The sequence below is a fragment of the Grampus griseus genome, assembly GCF_964374135.1.
Source record: "Grampus griseus genome assembly, chromosome: 2".
NCBI lineage: Eukaryota > Metazoa > Chordata > Mammalia > Artiodactyla > Delphinidae > Grampus > Grampus griseus.
Genome location: NC_139018.1, coordinates 63,753,556 through 63,773,218, shown reverse-complemented (window position 1 = coordinate 63,773,218; position 19,663 = coordinate 63,753,556). Strand labels below are relative to the sequence as shown.

Sequence of the window (19,663 nt, the reverse complement as noted above, 5' to 3'; positions counted from 1 at the left end):
AACCAAAGCCATTCATTAGGCCTGGGTGACACAGCTTGCTAAGCTGCAGAATACTTGGCTATACAGTAGTATAGAAGTTGTTTCTAGGTGCTGATGCGGTAGGAGTATAAAAATACAATGTGCTTCCTGGCATTTCTCTCTCTCTGTAGACTGCCAAGATCACCAATATTTGGGTATAAGTCCTTGAGAAAAGCAAAAGAGGCATCGGGAGCTGCATTCATCTCTATCTCATGAATATCCTCTGGACTGCTTATTTGCTGCTTTCAGGAAAAAATTAAGTAATATCAACCTCGATGTGGCTCTGAATTGACATCCTAACCAAACTTACACTTGATTTTATGATCTGGCTAAGTTCACAAAGCGACTATACTCCCTTGGGAATAATTTCATATGCTTATAATACATAAAAAGCAAGGGGAGGGCTTCCCTGGTGGCGCAGTGGTTGAGAGTCCGCCTGCCGATGCAGGGGACACGGGTTCGTGCCCCGGTCCGGGAAGATCCCACATGCTGCGGAGCGGCTACGCCCGTAAGCCATGGCTGCTGAGCCTGCGCGTCCGGAGCCTGTGCTCCGCAACGGGAGAGGCCACAACAGTGAGAGACCCGCGTACCGCAAAAAAAAAAAAAAAAAGCAAGGGGAACTTTATGACACTATATTGCACACTAGTTTTTGGTTTTAAATTATGGGCCCCAACCATTCCATTTGCATTTGAAAAGTCAAGAGACTGTCTAGTTAAAAACTCGAACTCTCATTTTATTGCATGGTAGGACTTACCTGACGTCTTCCTCTTCTTGAGAATCTTCTTCATCTTGTTCTACCTCATACTCTTCCTCCTCACTTGGACCCTCTTCATCATCATCATCAACTTCATCATCCTCACCTTCCATACTACCTTCCATCTCGTCATCACTTTCCAAGGATGGTCTCTGTCTAGAGGAGAGTCTTCTAGAACGTTGCTTTGGCCGACACTCTGGACAAAACCAATCTCCTTCAGGCACAGTCTGATAAATCAAATGAATGATCATTAATCATCTGTCACTCAAAATCTCAGTGTCTCAATTCTAATCTGAGAAGCAGCAGAAGAAAAAAATACCTTGAGCTTTGGTCGAACACAGTAGGTATGATGACCCCGATCACAGCCATCACAAAGTACCATGTTTTCAGCATCACCCTTCTTTCGGCATATCTTGCAACGGGCATTTAGTATAGACTTAGACCATATTACACTACGATCCAAGGTGGAGAGATGAAGAAAGACTTGGGATAGACTGGCAGAAGAAAGGAGAGACTCTCTCCAACGGTCCAGGACTGTTTTATAAGAACGCCCACTGTCACTGGCATCTTAAATGAAAAGGGAAAGTGATTAAACTTCCTAGGCAAACCCTAGATATCTCCTAGAACTATTTTCGTGGTAGTGTAAATAGGTTGGAATTCACAGTTCTTCTCTCCTAATACTTCACAAAAAGACCATGTTGACATTAAAAACAAAAACCTCGTGTTAAAGAAAATTTGCTGAGCCACATCTTATTTATGACATAAGGAATTACTTAAATCCGTAAAACAAATGCTGGGGGATTTCAATAGTTAAAAGAGAAAAATAACTTAGGCAATGTGTTCTCAATCTAGTAATCTAGTTCTTTGTATCAAATCTGGACGTAATTTAGAAAGCTCGCTATATATGATTACAAGTCAGCTACTATTCATTTGAATCAAGAATGTTACTGCCTCATTTCAGATAAAAGATGGACTGCTCTCTAAGTATAAATCACATTTAAGGTTTATTTTGGGGATAATGAAAATGTTCTGAAATTAGATAGTGGTGGATGGCTGTACAACTGTGAATATACTAAAAACCACTGAACTGTATAATTTAAAAGGGTGAATTTTATATATGCGAAATATATCTCAATATAACTTATTAAAAATATCAATTATGTATAAATGCCAACTATATTGTCTTCTATACCTAAGAAAATATTATTATTTTTATTATTATTATTTTTGCGGTATGCGGGCCTCTCACTGTTGTGGCCTCTCCCGTTGCGGAGCACAGGCTCCGGACGCGCAGGCTCAGCGGCCATGGCTCACGGGCCCAGCCGCTCCGCGGCATGTGGTATCTTCCCGGACTGGGGCACAAACCCGTGTCCCCTGCATCGGCAGGCGGACTCTCAACCACTGCGCCACCAGGGAAGCCCAAGAAAATATTATTTTTAAAATAAGGTGAATTTAAAAAAATGTTAATACCCCCTTAAAAAGAACTTTCAGCACCAATTTTTATACAGAAACATTTGAACCTATTAAGTCACTTAGGAGATGTTCAAGATGGCGGAAGAGTAAGACGTGGAGGTCACCTTCCTCCCCACAGATACATCAGAAATACACCTACACGTGGAACAACTCCTACAGAACACCTACTGAACGCTGGCAGAAGACCTCAGACCTCCCAAAAAGCAAGAAACTCCCCACATACCTGGGTAGGGCAAAAGAAAAAAAGAATAAACAGAGACAAAAGGATAGGGACAGGACCTGCATCAGTGGGAGGGAGCTGTGAAGGAGGTAAGGTTTCCACACATTAGGAAGCCCCTTTGCGGGCAGAGACTGCAGGGGACGGAGTGGGGAAGCTTCGTAGCCGCGGAGGAGAGCGCAGCCACAGGGGTGCAGAGGGCAAAGTGGAGAGATTCCCTCACAGAGGATCGGTGCCGACCAGCACGCACCAGCCCGAGAGGCTTGTCTGCTTATCTGCCGGGGCGGGCGGGGCTGCGAGCTGAGGCTCGGGCTTCGGTCGGATCCAGGGAGAGGACTGGGGTTGGCTGCGTGAACACAGCCTGAAGGGGGCTAGTGAGCCACAGCTAGCTGGGACGGAGTCTGGGAAAAAGTCTGGAGCTGCCAGAGAGGCAAGAGACCATTGTTTTGGGGTGCCGAGGAGAGGGGAATCAGAGCACTGCCTAAACAAGCTCCAGAGACAGGCGCAAGCCGCGGCTATCAGTGCGGACCCCAGAGACGGGCATGAGACACTAAGGCAGCCGCTGCAGCCACCAAGAAGCCTGTGTGTGAGCACAGGTCACTATCCACACCTCCCCTCCCGGGAGCCCATGCAGCCCACCACTGCCAGGGTCCCGTGATCCAGGGACAACCTCCCCGGGAGAACACACGGTGCGCCTCAGGCTGTTGCAACGTCACGCCGGCCTCTGCCGCCACAGACTCGCCCCGCATTCTGTACCCCTCCCTCCCACTGGCCTGAGTGAGCCAGAGCCCCCGAATCAGCTGCTACTTTAACCCCTTCCTGTCTGAGTGAAGAACAGACGCCCTCCGGCGACCTACATGCAGAGGCGGGGCCAAATCCAAAACTGAACCCCAGGAGCTGTGCAAACAAAGAAGAGAAAGGGAAATCTCTCCCAGCAGCCTCAGGAGCAGCGGATTAATTCTCCACAGTCAACTTGATGTACCCTGCATCTGTGGAATACCTAAATAGACAATGAATCATCCCAAACTGAGGAGGTGGATTTTGGGAGCAACGATATATATATATTTTTCCTTCTTCTCTTTTTGTGAGTGTGTATGTGTATGCTTCTATGCTTCGTTGTGTGATTTTGTCTGTACAGCTTTGCTTTTACCATTTGTCCTAGGGTTCTGTCTGTCCGTAGTTTTTTCTTCTTAGTATAGTTTTTAGCACTGTTATCTTGGTGGATTTGTTTTTTGGTTTGGTTGCTCTCTTCTTTCTTTTCTTAATTACTTTTAATTTTTCTTCATTTTTAATAATTATTTTTTATTTTAATAACTTTATTTTATCTTACTTTTTTCTTCCTTTCTTTCTTTTTCCCCCCTTTTCTTCTGAGCCTTGTGGCTGACAGGCTCTCGGTGCTCCGGCCAGGAGTCAGGCCTGTGTCTCTGAGGTGAGAGAGCCGAGTTCAGGACATTGGTCCACAAGAGACTTCCCAGCTCCACGTAATATCAAACGGTGAAAATATCCCAGAGATCTCCACCTCAACGCTAAGACCCAGCTTCACTCAACAACCAGCAAGCTACAGTGCTGGACACCCTATGCCAAACAACTAGCAAGACAGGAACACAACCCCACCCATTAGCACAGAGGCTGCCTAAAATCATAATAAGGTCACAGACACCCCAAACATACCACTGGACGTGGTCCTGCCCACCAGAAAGACAAGATCCAGCCTCATTCACCAGAACACAGGCACTAGTCCCCTCCACCAGGAAGCATACACATCCCACTGAACCAACCTTAGCCACTGGGGACAGACACCAAAAACAACGGGAACTATGAACCTGCAGCCTGCAAAAAGGAGACCCCAAACACAGTAAGTTAAGCAAAATGAGAAGACAGAGAAACACACAGCAGATGAAGAAGCAAGGTAAAAACTCAACAGGCCTAACAAATGAAGAGGAAATAGGCAGTCTACCTGAAAAAAAAAAAATCAGAGTAATGATAGTAAAGATGATCCAAAATCCTGGAAATAGAATGGAGAAAATACAATGTTTAACAAGGACCTAGAAAAATTAAAGAGCAAACAATGATGAACAATGCAATAAATGAAATTAAAAATTCTGTAGAAGGAATCAATAGCAGAATAACTGAGGCAAAAGAATGGACAAGTGACCTGGAAGATAAAATAGTGAAAATAACTATTGCAGAGCAGAATAAAGAAAAAAGAACGAAAAGAATTGAGGACATTCTCAGGGACAACATTAAACACACCAACATTCGAATTATAGGGGTTCCAGAAGAAGAAGAGAAAAAAAAAGGGACTGAGAAAATATTTGAAGAGATTATAACTTGAAAACTTCCCTAATATGGGAAAGGAAATAGCCAATCAAGTCCAGGAAGCACAGAGAGTCCCATACAGGATAAGTCCAAGGAGAAACAAGACACATACTAATCAAACTATCAAAAATTGAATACAAAGAAAAAATATTAAAAGCAGCAAGGGAAAAACAACAAATAACACACAAGGGAAACCCCATAAGGTTAACAGCTGATCTTTCAGCAGAGACTCTGAAAGCCAGAAGGGAGTGGCAGGGCATATTTAAAGTGATGAAAGGGAACAGCCTACAACCAAGATTACTCTATCCAGTAAGGATCTCATTCAGATTTGACGGAGAAATTAAAACCTTTACAGACAAGCAAAAGCTAAGAGAATTCAGCACCACCAAACCAGCTTTACAACAAATGCTAAAGGAACTTCTCTAGGCAGGAAACACAAGAGAAGGAAAAGACCTACAATAACGAACCCAAAACAATTAATAAAATGTTAATAGGCACATACATATTGATAATTACCTTAAATGTAAATGGATTAAATGCTCCCACCAAAAGACACAGATTGGCTGAATGGATACAAAAACAAGACCCACATATATGCTGTCTACAAGAGACCCACTTCAGACCTAGGGACACATACAGACCACAAGTGAGGGGATGGAAACAGATATTCCATGCAAATGGAAATCAAAAGAAAGCTGGAGTAGCTATTCTCATATCAGACAAAATAGACTTTAAAATAAAGACTATTACAAGAGACAAAGAAGGACACTACATAATGATCAAGGGATCAATCCAAGAAGGAGAAATAACAATTGTAAATATTTATGAACCCAACACAGGAGCACCTCAATACAAAAGGCAAATGCTAACAGCCATAAAAAGGGGATATCAACAGTAACACAATCAGAGTAGGGGACTTTAACACCCCACTTTCACCAATGGACAGATCATCCAAAATGAAAATAAATAAGGAAACACAAGCTTTAAAAGACACATTAAACAAGATGGACTAAATTGATATATATATAGGACATTCCATCCAAAAACAACAGAATACACTTTCTTCTCAAGTGCTCATGGAATATTCTCCAGGGTAAATCATATCTTGGGTCACAAATCAAGCCTTGGTAAATTTAAGAAAATTGAAATCGTATCAAGTATCTTTTCTGACCACAATGCTATGAGAGTAGATATCAATTACAGGAAAAAGTCTGTAAAAAATACAAACACATAGAGGCTAAAAAATACACTACTTAATAACCAAGAGATCACTGAAGAAATCAAAAAGGAAATCAAAAATACCTAGAAACAAATGACAATGAAAACACGACAACCCAAAGCCTATGGGATGCAGCAAAAGCAGTTCTAAGAGGGAAGTTTATAGCAATACAATCCTACCTGAAGAGACAAGAAACATCTCAAATAAACAACCTAACCTTACACCTAAAGCAATTAGAGAAAGAAGAGCAAAAAACCCCCAAAGTTAGCAGAAGGAAAGAAATCATAAATATCAGAAATAAATGAAGGAAACGAGAGCAAAGATCAATAAAACTAAAAGCTGGGTCTTTGAGAAGATAAACAAAATTGATAAAACACTAGCCAGACTGATGAAGAAAAAAAGGGAGAAGACTCAAACCAATAGAATTAGAAATGAAAAAGGAGAAGTAACAACTGACACTGCAGAAATACAAAGGATCATGAGGGATTACTACAAGCAACTATATGCCAATAAAATGAACAACCTGGAAGAAATGGACAAATTCTTAGAAAAACACAACCTTCTGAGACTGAACCAGGAAGAAATAAAAATATAAACAGACCAGTGCTTCCCTGCTGGTGCAGCGGTTGAGAGTCCGCCTGCTGATGCAGGGGACACGGGTTCGTGCCCTGGTCTGGGAGGATCCCACATGCCGTGGAGCGGCTGGGCCCGTGAGCCATGGCCGCTGAGCCTGCATGTCCGGAGCCTGTGCTCCACAGCGGGAGAGACCACAGTAGTGAGAGGCCTGCGTACCGCAAAAACAAAAACAAAAACAAACAAAAAAATATATATAAACAGACCAATCACAAGCACTGAAATTGAGACTGTGATTAAAAATCTTCCAACAAACAAAAGCCCAGGGCCAGATGGCTTCACAGGTGAATTCTATCAAACCTTCAGAGAAGAGCTAACACCTATCCTTCTCAAACTCTTCCAAAATATAGCAGAGGGAGGAACACTCCCGAAGTCATTCTACAAGACCACCATCACCCTGATACCAAAATCAGACAAAGATTTCACCAAGAAAGAAAACTACAGGCCAATATCACTGATGAACATAGATGCAAAAATCCTCAACAAAATATTAGCAAACAGAATCCAACAGCACGTTAAAAGGATCATACACCATGATCAAGTGGGGTTTATCCCAGGAATGCAAGGATTCTTCAATATATGCAAAACAATCAAATGTGATACACCATATTAACAAATAGAAGGAGAAAAGCCATAAGATCATCTCAATAGATGCAGAAAAAGCTTTTGACAAAATTCACTACCCATTTATGATAAAAACCCTCGAGAAAGTTGGCATAGAGGGAAGACACCTCAACATAATAAAGGCCATATATGACAAACCCACAGCCAACATTGTTCTCAATGGTGAAAAACCGAAACCATTTCCACTAAGATCAGGAACAAGAGAAGGTCGCCCACTCTCACCACTATTATTCAACACAGTTTTGGAAGTTTTAGCCACAGCAATCAGAGAAGAAAAAGAAATAAAAGGAATCCAAATCGGAAAAGAAGTAGTAAAACGGTCACTGTTTCCAAATGGCATGATACTATACATAGAGAATCCTAAAGATGCTACCAGAAAACTACTAGAGCTAATCAATGCAGTTGGTAAAGTAGCAGGATACAAAATTAATACACAGAAATCTCTTGCACTCCTATACACTAATGATGAAAAATCTGAAAGAGAAATTAAGAAACACTCCCATTTACCATTGCAACAAAAAGAATAAAATATCTAGGAATAAACCTACCTAAGGAGGAGAAAGACTTGTACTCAGGAAACTATAAAACACTGATGAAAGAAATTAAAGATGATACAAACAGATGGAGAGATATGCGATGCTCTTGGATTGGAAGAATCAACACTGTGAAAATGACTATACTACCCAAAGCAATTTACAGATTCAATGCAGTCCCTATCAAACTACCAGTAGCATTTGTCACAGAACTAGAACAAAAAATTTCACAATTTGTATGGAAACACAGAAGACCCCGAATAGCCAAAGCAATCTTGAGAATGAAAAACAGAGCTGGAGGAATCAGGCTCTTGGACTTCAGACTATACTACAAAGCTACAGTAATCAAGACAGTATGGTACTGGCAGAAAAACAGAAAGATAGATCAATGGAACAGAATAGAAAGCCCAGAGAAAAACCCACGCACATATGGTCACCTTATCTTTTTTTTTTTTTTTTTGCGGTACGCGGGCCTCTCACTGTTGTGGCCTCTCCCGTTGCGGAGCACAGGCTCCGGACAGGTAGGCTCAGCAGCCATGGCTCACGGGCCCCACCGCTCCGCGGCATGTGGGATCTTCCCAGACCGGGGCACGAACCCGCGTCCCCTGCATCGGCAGGCGGACTCTCAACCACTGCGCCACCAGGGAAGCCCTGGTCACCTTATCTTTGATAAAGGAGGCAGGAATGTACAGTGGAGAAAGGACAGCCTCTTCAATAAGTGGTGCTGGGAAAACTGGACAGGTACATGTAAAACAATGAAATTAGTACATTCCCTAACACCATACACAAACGTAAACTGAAAGTGGATGAAATACCTAAATGTAAGGCCAGACACTAACAAACTCTAAGAGGAAAACATAGGCAGAACACTCTATGACATAAATCACAGCAAGACCCTTTTTGACCCACCTCCTAGAAAAATGGAAGTAAAAACAAAAATAAACAAATGGGACCTAATGAAACCTAAAAGCTTTTGCACAGCAAAGGAAACCATAAACAAGATGAAAAGACAACCCTCAGAATGGGAGAAAATATTTGCAAATGAACCAACTGACAAAGGATTAATCTCCAAAATATACAAGCAGCTCATGCAGCTCAATATCAAACAACCCAATCCAAAAATGGGCAGGAGACCTAAATAGACATTTCTCCAAAGAAGTTGTACAGATTGCCAACAAACACATGAAAGAATGCTCAACATTACTAATCATTAGAGAAATGCAAATGAAAACTACAATGAGGTATCACCTCACACCACTCAGAATGGCCATCATCAAAAAATCTACAAACAATAAATGCTGGAGAGGGTGTGGAGAAAAGGGAACCCTCTTGCACTGTTGGTGGGAATGTAAATTGATACAGCCACTATGGAGAACAGTATGGAGGTTCCTTAAAAAAGTAAAAATAGAACTACCATATTACCCAGCAATCCTACTACCGGGCATATACCCTGAGAAAACCATAATTCAAAAAGAGTCATGTACCACAATGCTCATTGCAGCTGTATTTACAATAGCCAGGACATTGAAGCAACCTAAGTGTCCATTGACAGATGAATGGATAAGGACGATGTGGCACATACAGGCAATGGAATAATTACTCAGCCATAAAAAGAAACGAAATGGAGTTATTTGTAGTGAGGTGGATGGACCTAGAGCCTGTCATACAGAGTGAAGTAAGTCAAAAAGAGAAAAACAAACACCGTATGCTAACACATGTATATGGAATCTAAAAAAAGAAAAAAAAAGGTTATGCATAACCTAGGGGCAAGACAGGAATAAAGACGCAGACATAGAGAATGGACTTGAGGACATGGGGAGGGGGGAGGGTAAGCTGGGACAAAGTGAGAGAGTGGCACGGACTTATATATACTACCAAATGTAAAATTGATAGCTAGCGGGAAGCAGCCGCATAGCACAGGGAGATCAGCTCGGTGCTTTGTGACCACCTAGAGGGGTGGGATAGGGAGGGTGGAAGCGAGACACAAGAGGGAGTAGATATGGGAATATATGTATATGTATAGCTGATTCACTTTGCTATAAAGCAGAAAGTAACACACCATTGTAAAGCAATTATCCTCCAATAATGATGTTAACAAAAATAAAATAAAAACCACCACCAAAAAAAGAAAAGTCATTTAATTGCCATTAATCTCGCCTGTCTATCATTGTACATTTGCTTGTGATATCCACCTTCGATTGATCTTCAATACTGCAACTACCTTAGTTTTCCTAAGACATTACACTTAATTATAAAGGGCCTACCACATCATGTCAAAATTCTGCAAGATATATGACTCCACACAAAGTTTGGTCCTATCACACCATATTTTCTACTATTATCCTCAAATAAAACCTCATGTACCGTGTCATAATAATTACGAGAATGTAGGCTATGGAGTCAGTCTGTCTTGAGGTTGAGTACTAGCTCCCCTATATGAGCCTGGGCAAGTTGCTTAACCCCTCTGTGCCTCAAGATATTGCTAATTAAAAGTATTTTACTAGGGACTTCCCAGGTGACACAGTGGTTCAGAATATGCCTGCCAATGCAGGGGACACTGGTTTGATCCCTGATCTGGGAAGATCCCACATGCCGCAGAGCAACTAAGCCCTGTGCCACAACTACTGAGCCTGTGCTCTAGAGCCTGCGAGCCACAACTACTGAAGCCTGCGCACCTAGAGCCCGTGCTCCACAACAAGAGAAGCCACTGCAATAAGAAGCCTGCGCACTGCAACGAAGAGTAGCCCCCGCTCGCTGCAACTAGAGAAAGCCCGCGTGCGGCAATGAAGACCCAATGCAGCCATAAATAAATAAAATTTTAAAAGTATTTTACTAATATAAAATAATGGTAGATTCATATAATCAAATATCACACTGAGAGATTTTATACTGTTAACTGCCACTATACATTAATCCATGTCACCATGCCATGTAAGCTTCTCTAGGAGATAAAACAATAACATCTCCTACTCCATAATTCTCCCTGTGCTAGTAAAGGAAAAAAAAAATGCTGTGAATAAATACTATATGTAGAATAAGTAAATATACATTCCATAGCTGTTAATTCTTTTAACTAATAACTAAGTATACTAAGGTTCAACGATGTCAATTTTTTATATACCAGCTTATAAGAGTTTGATTAGCTGAGGTATGAAATGTAGAAAGAAAAATGTTAGGAAGATGATATTACCCCCAACGCCATTCTCTTCCAAAAAACCAAATCCAAGGTTTTTCCTTCAAAAGCTAAATATGTAAACCAGTATTCAACAGTAAAGAAAGTAAAATCATAGTTCTTTAAAAATACAGAATTCTTTAAAAAGTTAAAAATTTACCATCTGTCACACTAGACTGATCTTTCTCTCTCTTTTTCTTGTCTTTTTTTTCTATCTCCCTTTTGATCTTTATTAATTTCTGTGCTACCTAATTTCAAATTGATAAAGTTAGTTTGACAATTTTTTCCCCTATAGCTTAAGGGTTTAACCATATGGATGACTTTATAAATGATTAAATTATCCACTTAAACAATTCTCACACGTTACCTAAAATCATTAACTGAAATAGGATTACGTTCCCCAAGCTAAAAAAGCCTAGTTTTATCAATGCGATTGATCACTAGCATAAGAGGGACATACTAGAGAAGGTGGAACATAAGTAGAAATTTTATTTCTTACTTGCTTCCTCAAGAAACTGAAATAATTTCTGAAGCTAAACTGGGATAATTCCTACTATAGTTAATTTGCTATGTTGAAAAATTATCAAGAGAATGGAGGATTTTAATAAATATTCTATCTCAAACATTCATGAAGTGGAACCCCCTTTTCTCTTCCGGAGTAAGGATATTCTTGATTACCTTGCTCCAAACATTTAGACTATCTTAAAACTCTAGAGGTACCTCCATTTCCTGCGGTCTCATTCAAAACAGACTGTTCAAAGGCTTAAACATAAAGAGTTACAGACACCAGTTCTTCTACTAACTTTGAAGCAGCAATGGTAGATGGTAACATCCATATTACAAATGATCAACATCTGACTCTGACCAACATTTACGAAGTAAGTAAGGTACGTTGAACTTGTCTTATTTCATTTATTTTTTTAAGATCCCAAATTAAAATTGTTTCTATGTCTCAGCTTGAAATGAATGTTCTAATGCTGCTGTATACAAACAAGCATAAGGAACACTATAGTTCTCTGCTCTTACAAAACCTATGAGATGTAAGTTGCAACATCTCTCAGTGTTAACTTTTTCCCTTTGTGTAAATATTTAATAAAATGTACTGAAGAAAAGACAAACACACTAAATAATTAACTTGATCCCCCCAAACGTATAAATAACTTTAATTGACGGCAATTTCAGAAGTGGAAAAATCAGCAGAATTGCATTTTATCCCTCACCCCTTTAGGAATCACAGAATTAATGAGTAGTAGTAACACCTTACATTTATAAGAGCTCTATGACTGACAAATAACTTCTAATTGAAGTAATTGTAAATTCACATGTGTTTGTAAGAAACAATACAGAGATCCCTTGTACATGTAATTTGATTTGAACACAGAAAATATTAAGAAATACTGAAGACAAAATAGCAGTGATACAACAAACTTGAATATCTTTATGATCATATGTATTTTATTTCTTACAAGTGCTACTTTTGATGTGAAAAGTGAGTTATTAAGCTCATGGTGGAATTATCAATTTATAAAAAATATAAAAATATGGATAGGTTTATTAGAATAATGAGATACTAGCCACAAATCCTTCAATTTAAAAATAACATTTTACAAATATATTGACGTTCCAAAATTGCTCTGTTAGCACCATCTATTTATGAAAGCTTTGTTCTTACTACTCAACAAAGTAACATTCAAATCATTTTTAAAGGATTTTCATCTCCTCAAGTTGCTCTCTCAATGAGACCAAAAAGATATGGTTTAAAAAAATTGTTTCTTCTAGTACCCCACTATTGAGATATAAACTATCTCAATATGATGAATTATAAATTAATTCCATTTTTCAGAAAGACCACAGGGAAGTAGAGGCAGTTATGACATGAAAATTGATTTGGAACTTGACAAATATATTTTTCCTAAAGACATAATGAGTATGTTCCTAGATTAGTCCCTAAAAGCATATTAATTTCACAATTGCTGAAACACATTCCTGATAGAATTATTTCTGTCATCCTAACCATAAATTACAGAGCATTTCCTCATCTGTGTACCCTTTAACACCTGGTATTTCTGACTTGGTACTTCGTACACAGTGCTCAGGTGAATGACCACATTATTAAACCATACCCCTAATGGGGGACATTTAAGTAGCTTCTTTGAGCTTCTGTTTTAAATAACAACAACAACAAATTTATGTATAGTCGTCTTTGATTATTCAGGGTCTGGCTAGTCACAGGATTTGGTAATCTTTCTTCAGAAGAAAAGTTCATAAAAGAAGAGATTGACAGAAATAGTTAAATAGACATTCATTAAAATGAATGAATACCTAGAAAAATTTTTAAAAAGTATTTAAGTATTATTATTTATTTAAAAATAAATCTCACCTGAAAGAACTCATATTTTAAAATGAAAATGCAATCTTAAAATGTTCAAATTAGTCAATCAATTTTATTATGTCAGACAATAAAGTTCTATCAATTAAAGGGCAATTCAAAAGCATTTAAAATATAACTAATCTTTTGAATTAAAAACAGATACTTACCAAGTGGAGCTTTGAGAAAACGCCGCTCAATGCCCTGCTCTATTTGAAAGAGTGCCATTGCAAGATAATGAACCACGTTGCTCACTGACTGCGGTGTACTTGCATTAGTTGAGACAGTACTCGGAGATTCTGTTTTTATGCCCAAAAGTCTACAATTAAAACATTGAACAGTGAGGACAGGGATTATCTTATTCCCCATAGCACCACACAAAGTTTTGTTAAGAGCAAGTCTTCAATCGAATCCACAAAATAAAGAATAGGCAATTAAGGAATACTTGAAAAACATTCCCAGTTTAAATGTGTCATATCTACAGCCACATATAACAAGGATCTCACACGCAGGGGTGCAGGTACAGTGACTCACAGTATTTTCTCTCCTCCCAGTAACTCAGAATATGATTGATAAGGCTGGGCTAAGAATTCTTTCTCTGAAGCAAACTTGAATAAGTAGAGAGTACTGTACAAAGCAAGCCAGTTCCATCTTTCAGAGAATTTTTAAATTTCGGGTAAGGCATTTACTAATACAAATTAGCTTTCAGCTTTCTTTCCTAAACCATAGGTCTTTCTGCTGATTTTCAAAAGTACATATATATATTTCAAACTATGATTGCCTTCAAGGTCTTATATGTTGAAGAAATCTTGGAAACAGAATAAAAGAATAAAATTATATTTATATTTGTCATAAAAATTTCCCATCAAAGTATATATCTAATATTTTAACCCATGGTTGTATTTTCTTTTTCCATTTATCATTAATTTTCAGATTATTTCATACTTTTCTATGTTGTGCTATAAAGATCATATTCACCAAAAAAAATTGAAGAGTTTTATAGTACTTAAAAACACTATTAGGTGAAACTTGAATCCACTTATTCATCCAAATGCTTACTTACATCTGTGTAAGAAATAGTTTCCCTCAATCTCTAGGAGTTCTCATAAGCTAATAGGAAAGGGAGATAAAAACATGAATCAAGAGCTAAACTAACTATCAAGTCATTTAAGGACGTTACCAGGGCAGATATCGAGAGGAGGGAAGGTGGATGAGACAAAGCTTAGGGGAAAGGTTTCAGGACCTTAAGGGATAAGTATCTCAGGCAGCTTATCTCTGTTTCTCGTGCTTCAACTTTTACTTATAGCTGCCTCCTAACTAACCAGTTCCTTCGCCTCCAATCTTACTCCCTTTGCAATAAATCTCCATGCTGCAGCTAAAACGATCATTAGAATGGACTTGAGAATACTTGCCACTCTCTCACTTCGTCCCAGGGTAAGCTGGGACGAAGTGAGAGAGTGGCATGGACTTATATATACTACCAGACGTAAAATAGATAGCTAGTGGGAAGCAGCCGCATAGCACAGGGAGATCAGCTTGGTGCTTTGTGACCACCTAGCGGGGTGGGATAGGGAGGGTGGGAGGGAGACGCAAGAGGGAGGAGATACGGGGATGTATGTATACGTATAGCTGATTCACTTTGCTATAAAGCAGAAACTAACACACCACTGTAAAGCAATTATACTCCAAAAAAGATGTTAAAAAAAAAAAAAAAGTACAAGCTCATTCACTCAAAGCCTTTGGTATAATGTCTTCCCTCCCAGTCTCATATCCTTTCCACCTTTAGGTCTCAGGTTCACAGTCACTTCCTCTTGCACTTCCTTTGCTGTTTTCCATATTCTACCAAGATAAGAAGCCCTCCTATGTGTTACATTTGCATTGGGTATTTACTACCAGAACTCTGACCCTGTTCTATAATTGTTAGCTTAATGTCTCTCCACCATTTCCTTCTAGACAATAAAACTTATCCTTAAGGGCAGATACTATCCAAAATAACTCTGAAAAAGTAAAAGTATCTGTCTATAGATAAACAGGTTCTGACTAACGGCTCAAATAATATTTTAGTCTATTACAGTTTACTAAGTATTCCTACAGAAAAGACAAATGGATAGTGTAAAGCTACTTTCTGAAATTAATAAAACCTTAAGTTCAAAGAGTTTTTAAAAACTTGAGTAACTATCAATATCATTATCCTAACAAGGTGTCTTTCAGCTGCTTTAGTACTAAGTGGAGTGACAGAGAACCTGTGGTTTAGCAAAATCATCACTTCAGTGGTTACAAATATTAAGGTCCTCACAATAAGATTTTAAAACAATTTTTTGAAGAAAAAGAAATATTTACTTAAAAAAAAGAGTATAAAATGGCAAGGAAAAGTGATGATTACTTTAGAAAATCCTTTTTGTACCTGTCTTTTACTATGACCTTTGCTTGCTCATCAATTTCCATCTCCTCTACATCTTCATTCACAGTTTTAATTATACCATTTTCCTTGTTTTCCTCATTTAACAGCTCATACCGTCCACTTTCTAATGCTGATCTCCAGATGTTTCGGTCTGTAACCTGTAACAAAAACCAAATTTACTAACCCTGAAAAATGACATATACTGTTCCTAAGAAGTATGAGGTTCAATGTACATATGAAAAAGTCATGAATATTCTAGAACAGATTGTGAATCAAAAAGGGGTCTAAAAATAAGGTTACTAAGTGGCCAAAATGGAATTCATATCATTCATAGATGGAAGCTTTAATACCTTACTCTCTATATAGTGAAATCATAAACAATTCTAAGATTGGTCACCTGACAGTAGCAAAAAAGTGACAGATGATAGCAAAGGAATGAACAGAACACATATACCAAGCATGAATTACTTACAGATTTTAAAAAGGTAACAAAGAAACCAATAAACAAACCAGACTCAGCAGAGGAGGCAGGAGCTAGTCAAGGAAGAAGAAAATATCCTTACACATTTCAACATCTCGGATGAAAATGCCATAAAACAGATACTTTTTAAACACCAAAAGTTAATATTAAAAAAGGTCAATTATGTTCATTAAATTCTGTTTAAGAAAGCAGATAGTCCTATAGCATATTTAAGAAAGATTTCTATCTATCTATAAACAATTTGATACAGGGGAATAAAGTTAGTTTTCATAAAAAAATATATCACTTCCTGGTATTTATTCAGAACACACATGCCTTGACTATATCAAATAAATTAACAAATATGGCCAATATTCTGGTAATTAGGCAAATTTAAAATGGGAGCAGGGACAAACCTTGATTGCTCCTAATGTTCCTTGGTAAATTCTGTCTTCAATATCCAAAAGAAAATCTCTCAGCCTCAACTCAAGCTGCCTTTCTGCAGACATCTGAGATGGATCATATGCATTGGAGGATCTTCCCCGACTATATGTAGGTTTGCTATCAGTTTGAGGTTTGTCTGAAATAGTTATCAAATATCTTTATTATTATTTTCTCATTAAAAAATACAATTACCCATCTGACTGTATGACTGTGAGACAATGGATATAAAAACACTCAGTAAATCCTCAAGTGTGGAGGGGGAAAAAAAAGGAGAAAATGTTTGCACACCATTTATCTGATAAGTGATTTGTATCTAGAATATGTAAAGAACTCTTACAACTCAATAAAAAGACAAATAATACAATTTAAAAATGTGCAAAGGATCTGAACATGCTTTTCTTTCTTTCTTTTTTTTTGGCTGAGTCGCGAGGCTCGCGGGGTCTTAGTTTGCCAACCAGGGGCCCACAACAGTGAAAGCTCTGAGTCCTAACCACTGGACCGCCAGGGAATTCCCCTGAACACACTTCGTATCAGACCATATCTTCCTTAAAGAAGATATACAAATGGCCAATAAGACCATGCGAAGATGCTCAAGATCATTAGTCATTTGGGAAATACACATCAAAACCACAATGAGATACCACTTCACACCTCTAGAATGGCTAGAATCAAAAAGTCAGGTAATAACAAGTGTTGACAGGGACATGGAGAAATTTTAACCCTCAATATAAAATGGTGAGCCACTTTAGGAAACAGTCTGGAAGTTCCTCAAATGATTAAACAGAATTACCATATGATCTAGTAATTTCACTCTTAGGTATATACCCAAGAGAAATGAAAACATGTGTCAGCAAAAATTTGTACACAAATGTTTACAGCAGCATTATCCGTAATAGCCAAGAGGTGGAAACAACAGAAATGTCCATCAACTAACATATGGATAAGTAAAATATAGTATACAATGAACATTAATTGGCCATAAAAGGGAATGAAGTACAACTTAAATGAACCTTGAAAACATTATGCTAAGTGAAAGAAGTCAATCACAAAAGACCATATACTATATGATACCAGTCATATAAAATATTCAAACAAGGAAATTTACAGTAACAGAAAATAGATTTGTGGTTGCTTAGGTCTACAGGGGTGGCAGCTAAAGGGTATGGGATTTCTTTCTGAGATGATGAAAATGTTCTAAAATTGACTGTGTGATGGTTGCACATATCTAAGAATATACAAAAAACCCACTGAATTGTACACTTTAAATGGGTGAATTGTACAGTGTTATGAATTAAAATCTCAGCTTTAAAGCTGTTAAAGAATTGCGATCAACAGTTTTTAATCCTGAAGAGAATTAAAGTAGTCATGGTAATAATATGACCCTAAATTTAAGAGTTCTCTACCTAGAAAATTTCATTTACACCTATAAATGCCTTACTGCTTTCTCTTATCTGTCATCAATAGACCAGCCATCAAATAAGAAATATTGCTACCTGATCTGTCCTTGCAGCCCATCTCCAAAGGCGTGATCACTAATGGAAACTGTCCCTGGACCCTCAGCCAAAACCTCTAGTGAGTGAACTCACTCATTATTAGATCTCAAAACCCGATGGTAACCTTACTGCCTCAGGTATTCAATCTACTGATCAAGGAATGAGATCAGGAAGAGTACATAACTTCTCACATTGTCAGCTGTGTTTCTCATAATCCAAATGGAAGCCAGTGGAATCTAGAAAACCTTATTTCTCTAACTGGCAAACTTTCCCTAACTTAGGAACTGAGAGCATAGTCCAAAGGAAAGAGAAGTTGTTTTAAACACAGCTCTAATAGTTTGAAAAATGTTTAATCCTGAGCCAGAGATTATTGGGAAAGAAAAATAAAGGAAATAGGTTCCACTGAAAATTTACCTGAAAAATGAAACTTCTCTTCAGAAAAACGGGCTAGCTGTGCACATATTCTGCGTTTCTCTTGCAACAAAGTTTCTTTTAAGGCACTTTCTCTATGTCCTCTAGAATTAAGAGCTTCAATAAGCTGGTCCAGCTGTTCACAAGAACTGTAAAAGCACCACCGATTTGGCTTATGCACTGGTTTTGGCAGCTGCACAGAATCATCACACGGACCTTGGTCAATGCTGGAGGTAGATTCAGACATCAAAGAATCTCCAGTTTTAGTGGATACCTGAGGATCTTGAGGCTGTACATTATCCTGAAATGATGAAGATCTAGGCAACAGCATGTCTTCAGTGAGACCAGAATAATCCTCTTCAATAAACAATCCAGGAATAGAAGGGAAAATCCAATACCGCCTATACATGCGGTCGCGGCCCAAGGGGAAGATATTGGTACATGCTATGGCACTCTGGATTTTTTCTAAGAGCTCTTTCTCTTTTCGTTGGTGTTCCTGTTTTAAAGCTTCTTCCTCATCAGCAGTAAGAGGCTCTCTTGTTACACTGTTGACCTCTTCTTGCCTTGTACATTCTTTAAATCCATTTTGTCCCCTTTTCCCTATAATCGAAACAACCTTTGATCACCATCATCATACTTTAAATTTTCATTACAAAAATATGATACAAGCTACCCCAAGTTACTATACGTTTTGGACTAAACTGTATGCGCCACCCCCCATACCCCCAATTCATAGGTTGAAGTTCTAAACCCCAGTGTGACTGAATTTGGAGACAGGGCCTTTAACGAGGTGATTAAGGTTAAATGAGATCATAAGGGCAGGGCCCTAATCCGACAGGACTGGTGTCTTTAAGGAAGAGAGACCAGAGCTCCCTCTCCACTTGTGGGCACAGAGGAAAGGTCATGTGAGGACACAGTGAGAAGGTGCTATCACCAGCTGAGAGAGGCCTCACCAGAAATCAACCCTGCTTGATCAACCCACCTTGATCTTGTACTTCCAGCCTCCAGAACTGTGATGAAATAAATTTGTTGTTTAAGCCACCCAGTCTGTAATATTTTGTTATGGCAGCATAAATAGACTAATATACTATGTTAATAAGAAACTGACACACTTAAATATAAAG

At 38.6% G+C, this 19,663-nt stretch overlaps 1 protein-coding gene across 1 annotated transcript in view; it reads right to left on the bottom strand.

Annotated features, from left to right (window-relative positions):
• The window catches only part of BAZ1A (bromodomain adjacent to zinc finger domain 1A), a 93,698-nt gene that overhangs the window by 6,684 nt on the left and 67,351 nt on the right, over nt 1-19,663 (bottom strand). The window contains exons 18-23 of the mRNA XM_082649267.1: nt 18,543-19,139; nt 16,608-16,771; nt 15,735-15,889; nt 13,501-13,649; nt 1,092-1,339; nt 773-999 (exon numbers count right to left, since the gene is read on the bottom strand). Coding sequence (XP_082505393.1) covers nt 773-999; nt 1,092-1,339; nt 13,501-13,649; nt 15,735-15,889; nt 16,608-16,771; nt 18,543-19,139 — 1,540 coding nt within the window. The remainder of the gene's footprint in view (nt 1-772; nt 1,000-1,091; nt 1,340-13,500; nt 13,650-15,734; nt 15,890-16,607; nt 16,772-18,542; nt 19,140-19,663) is intronic.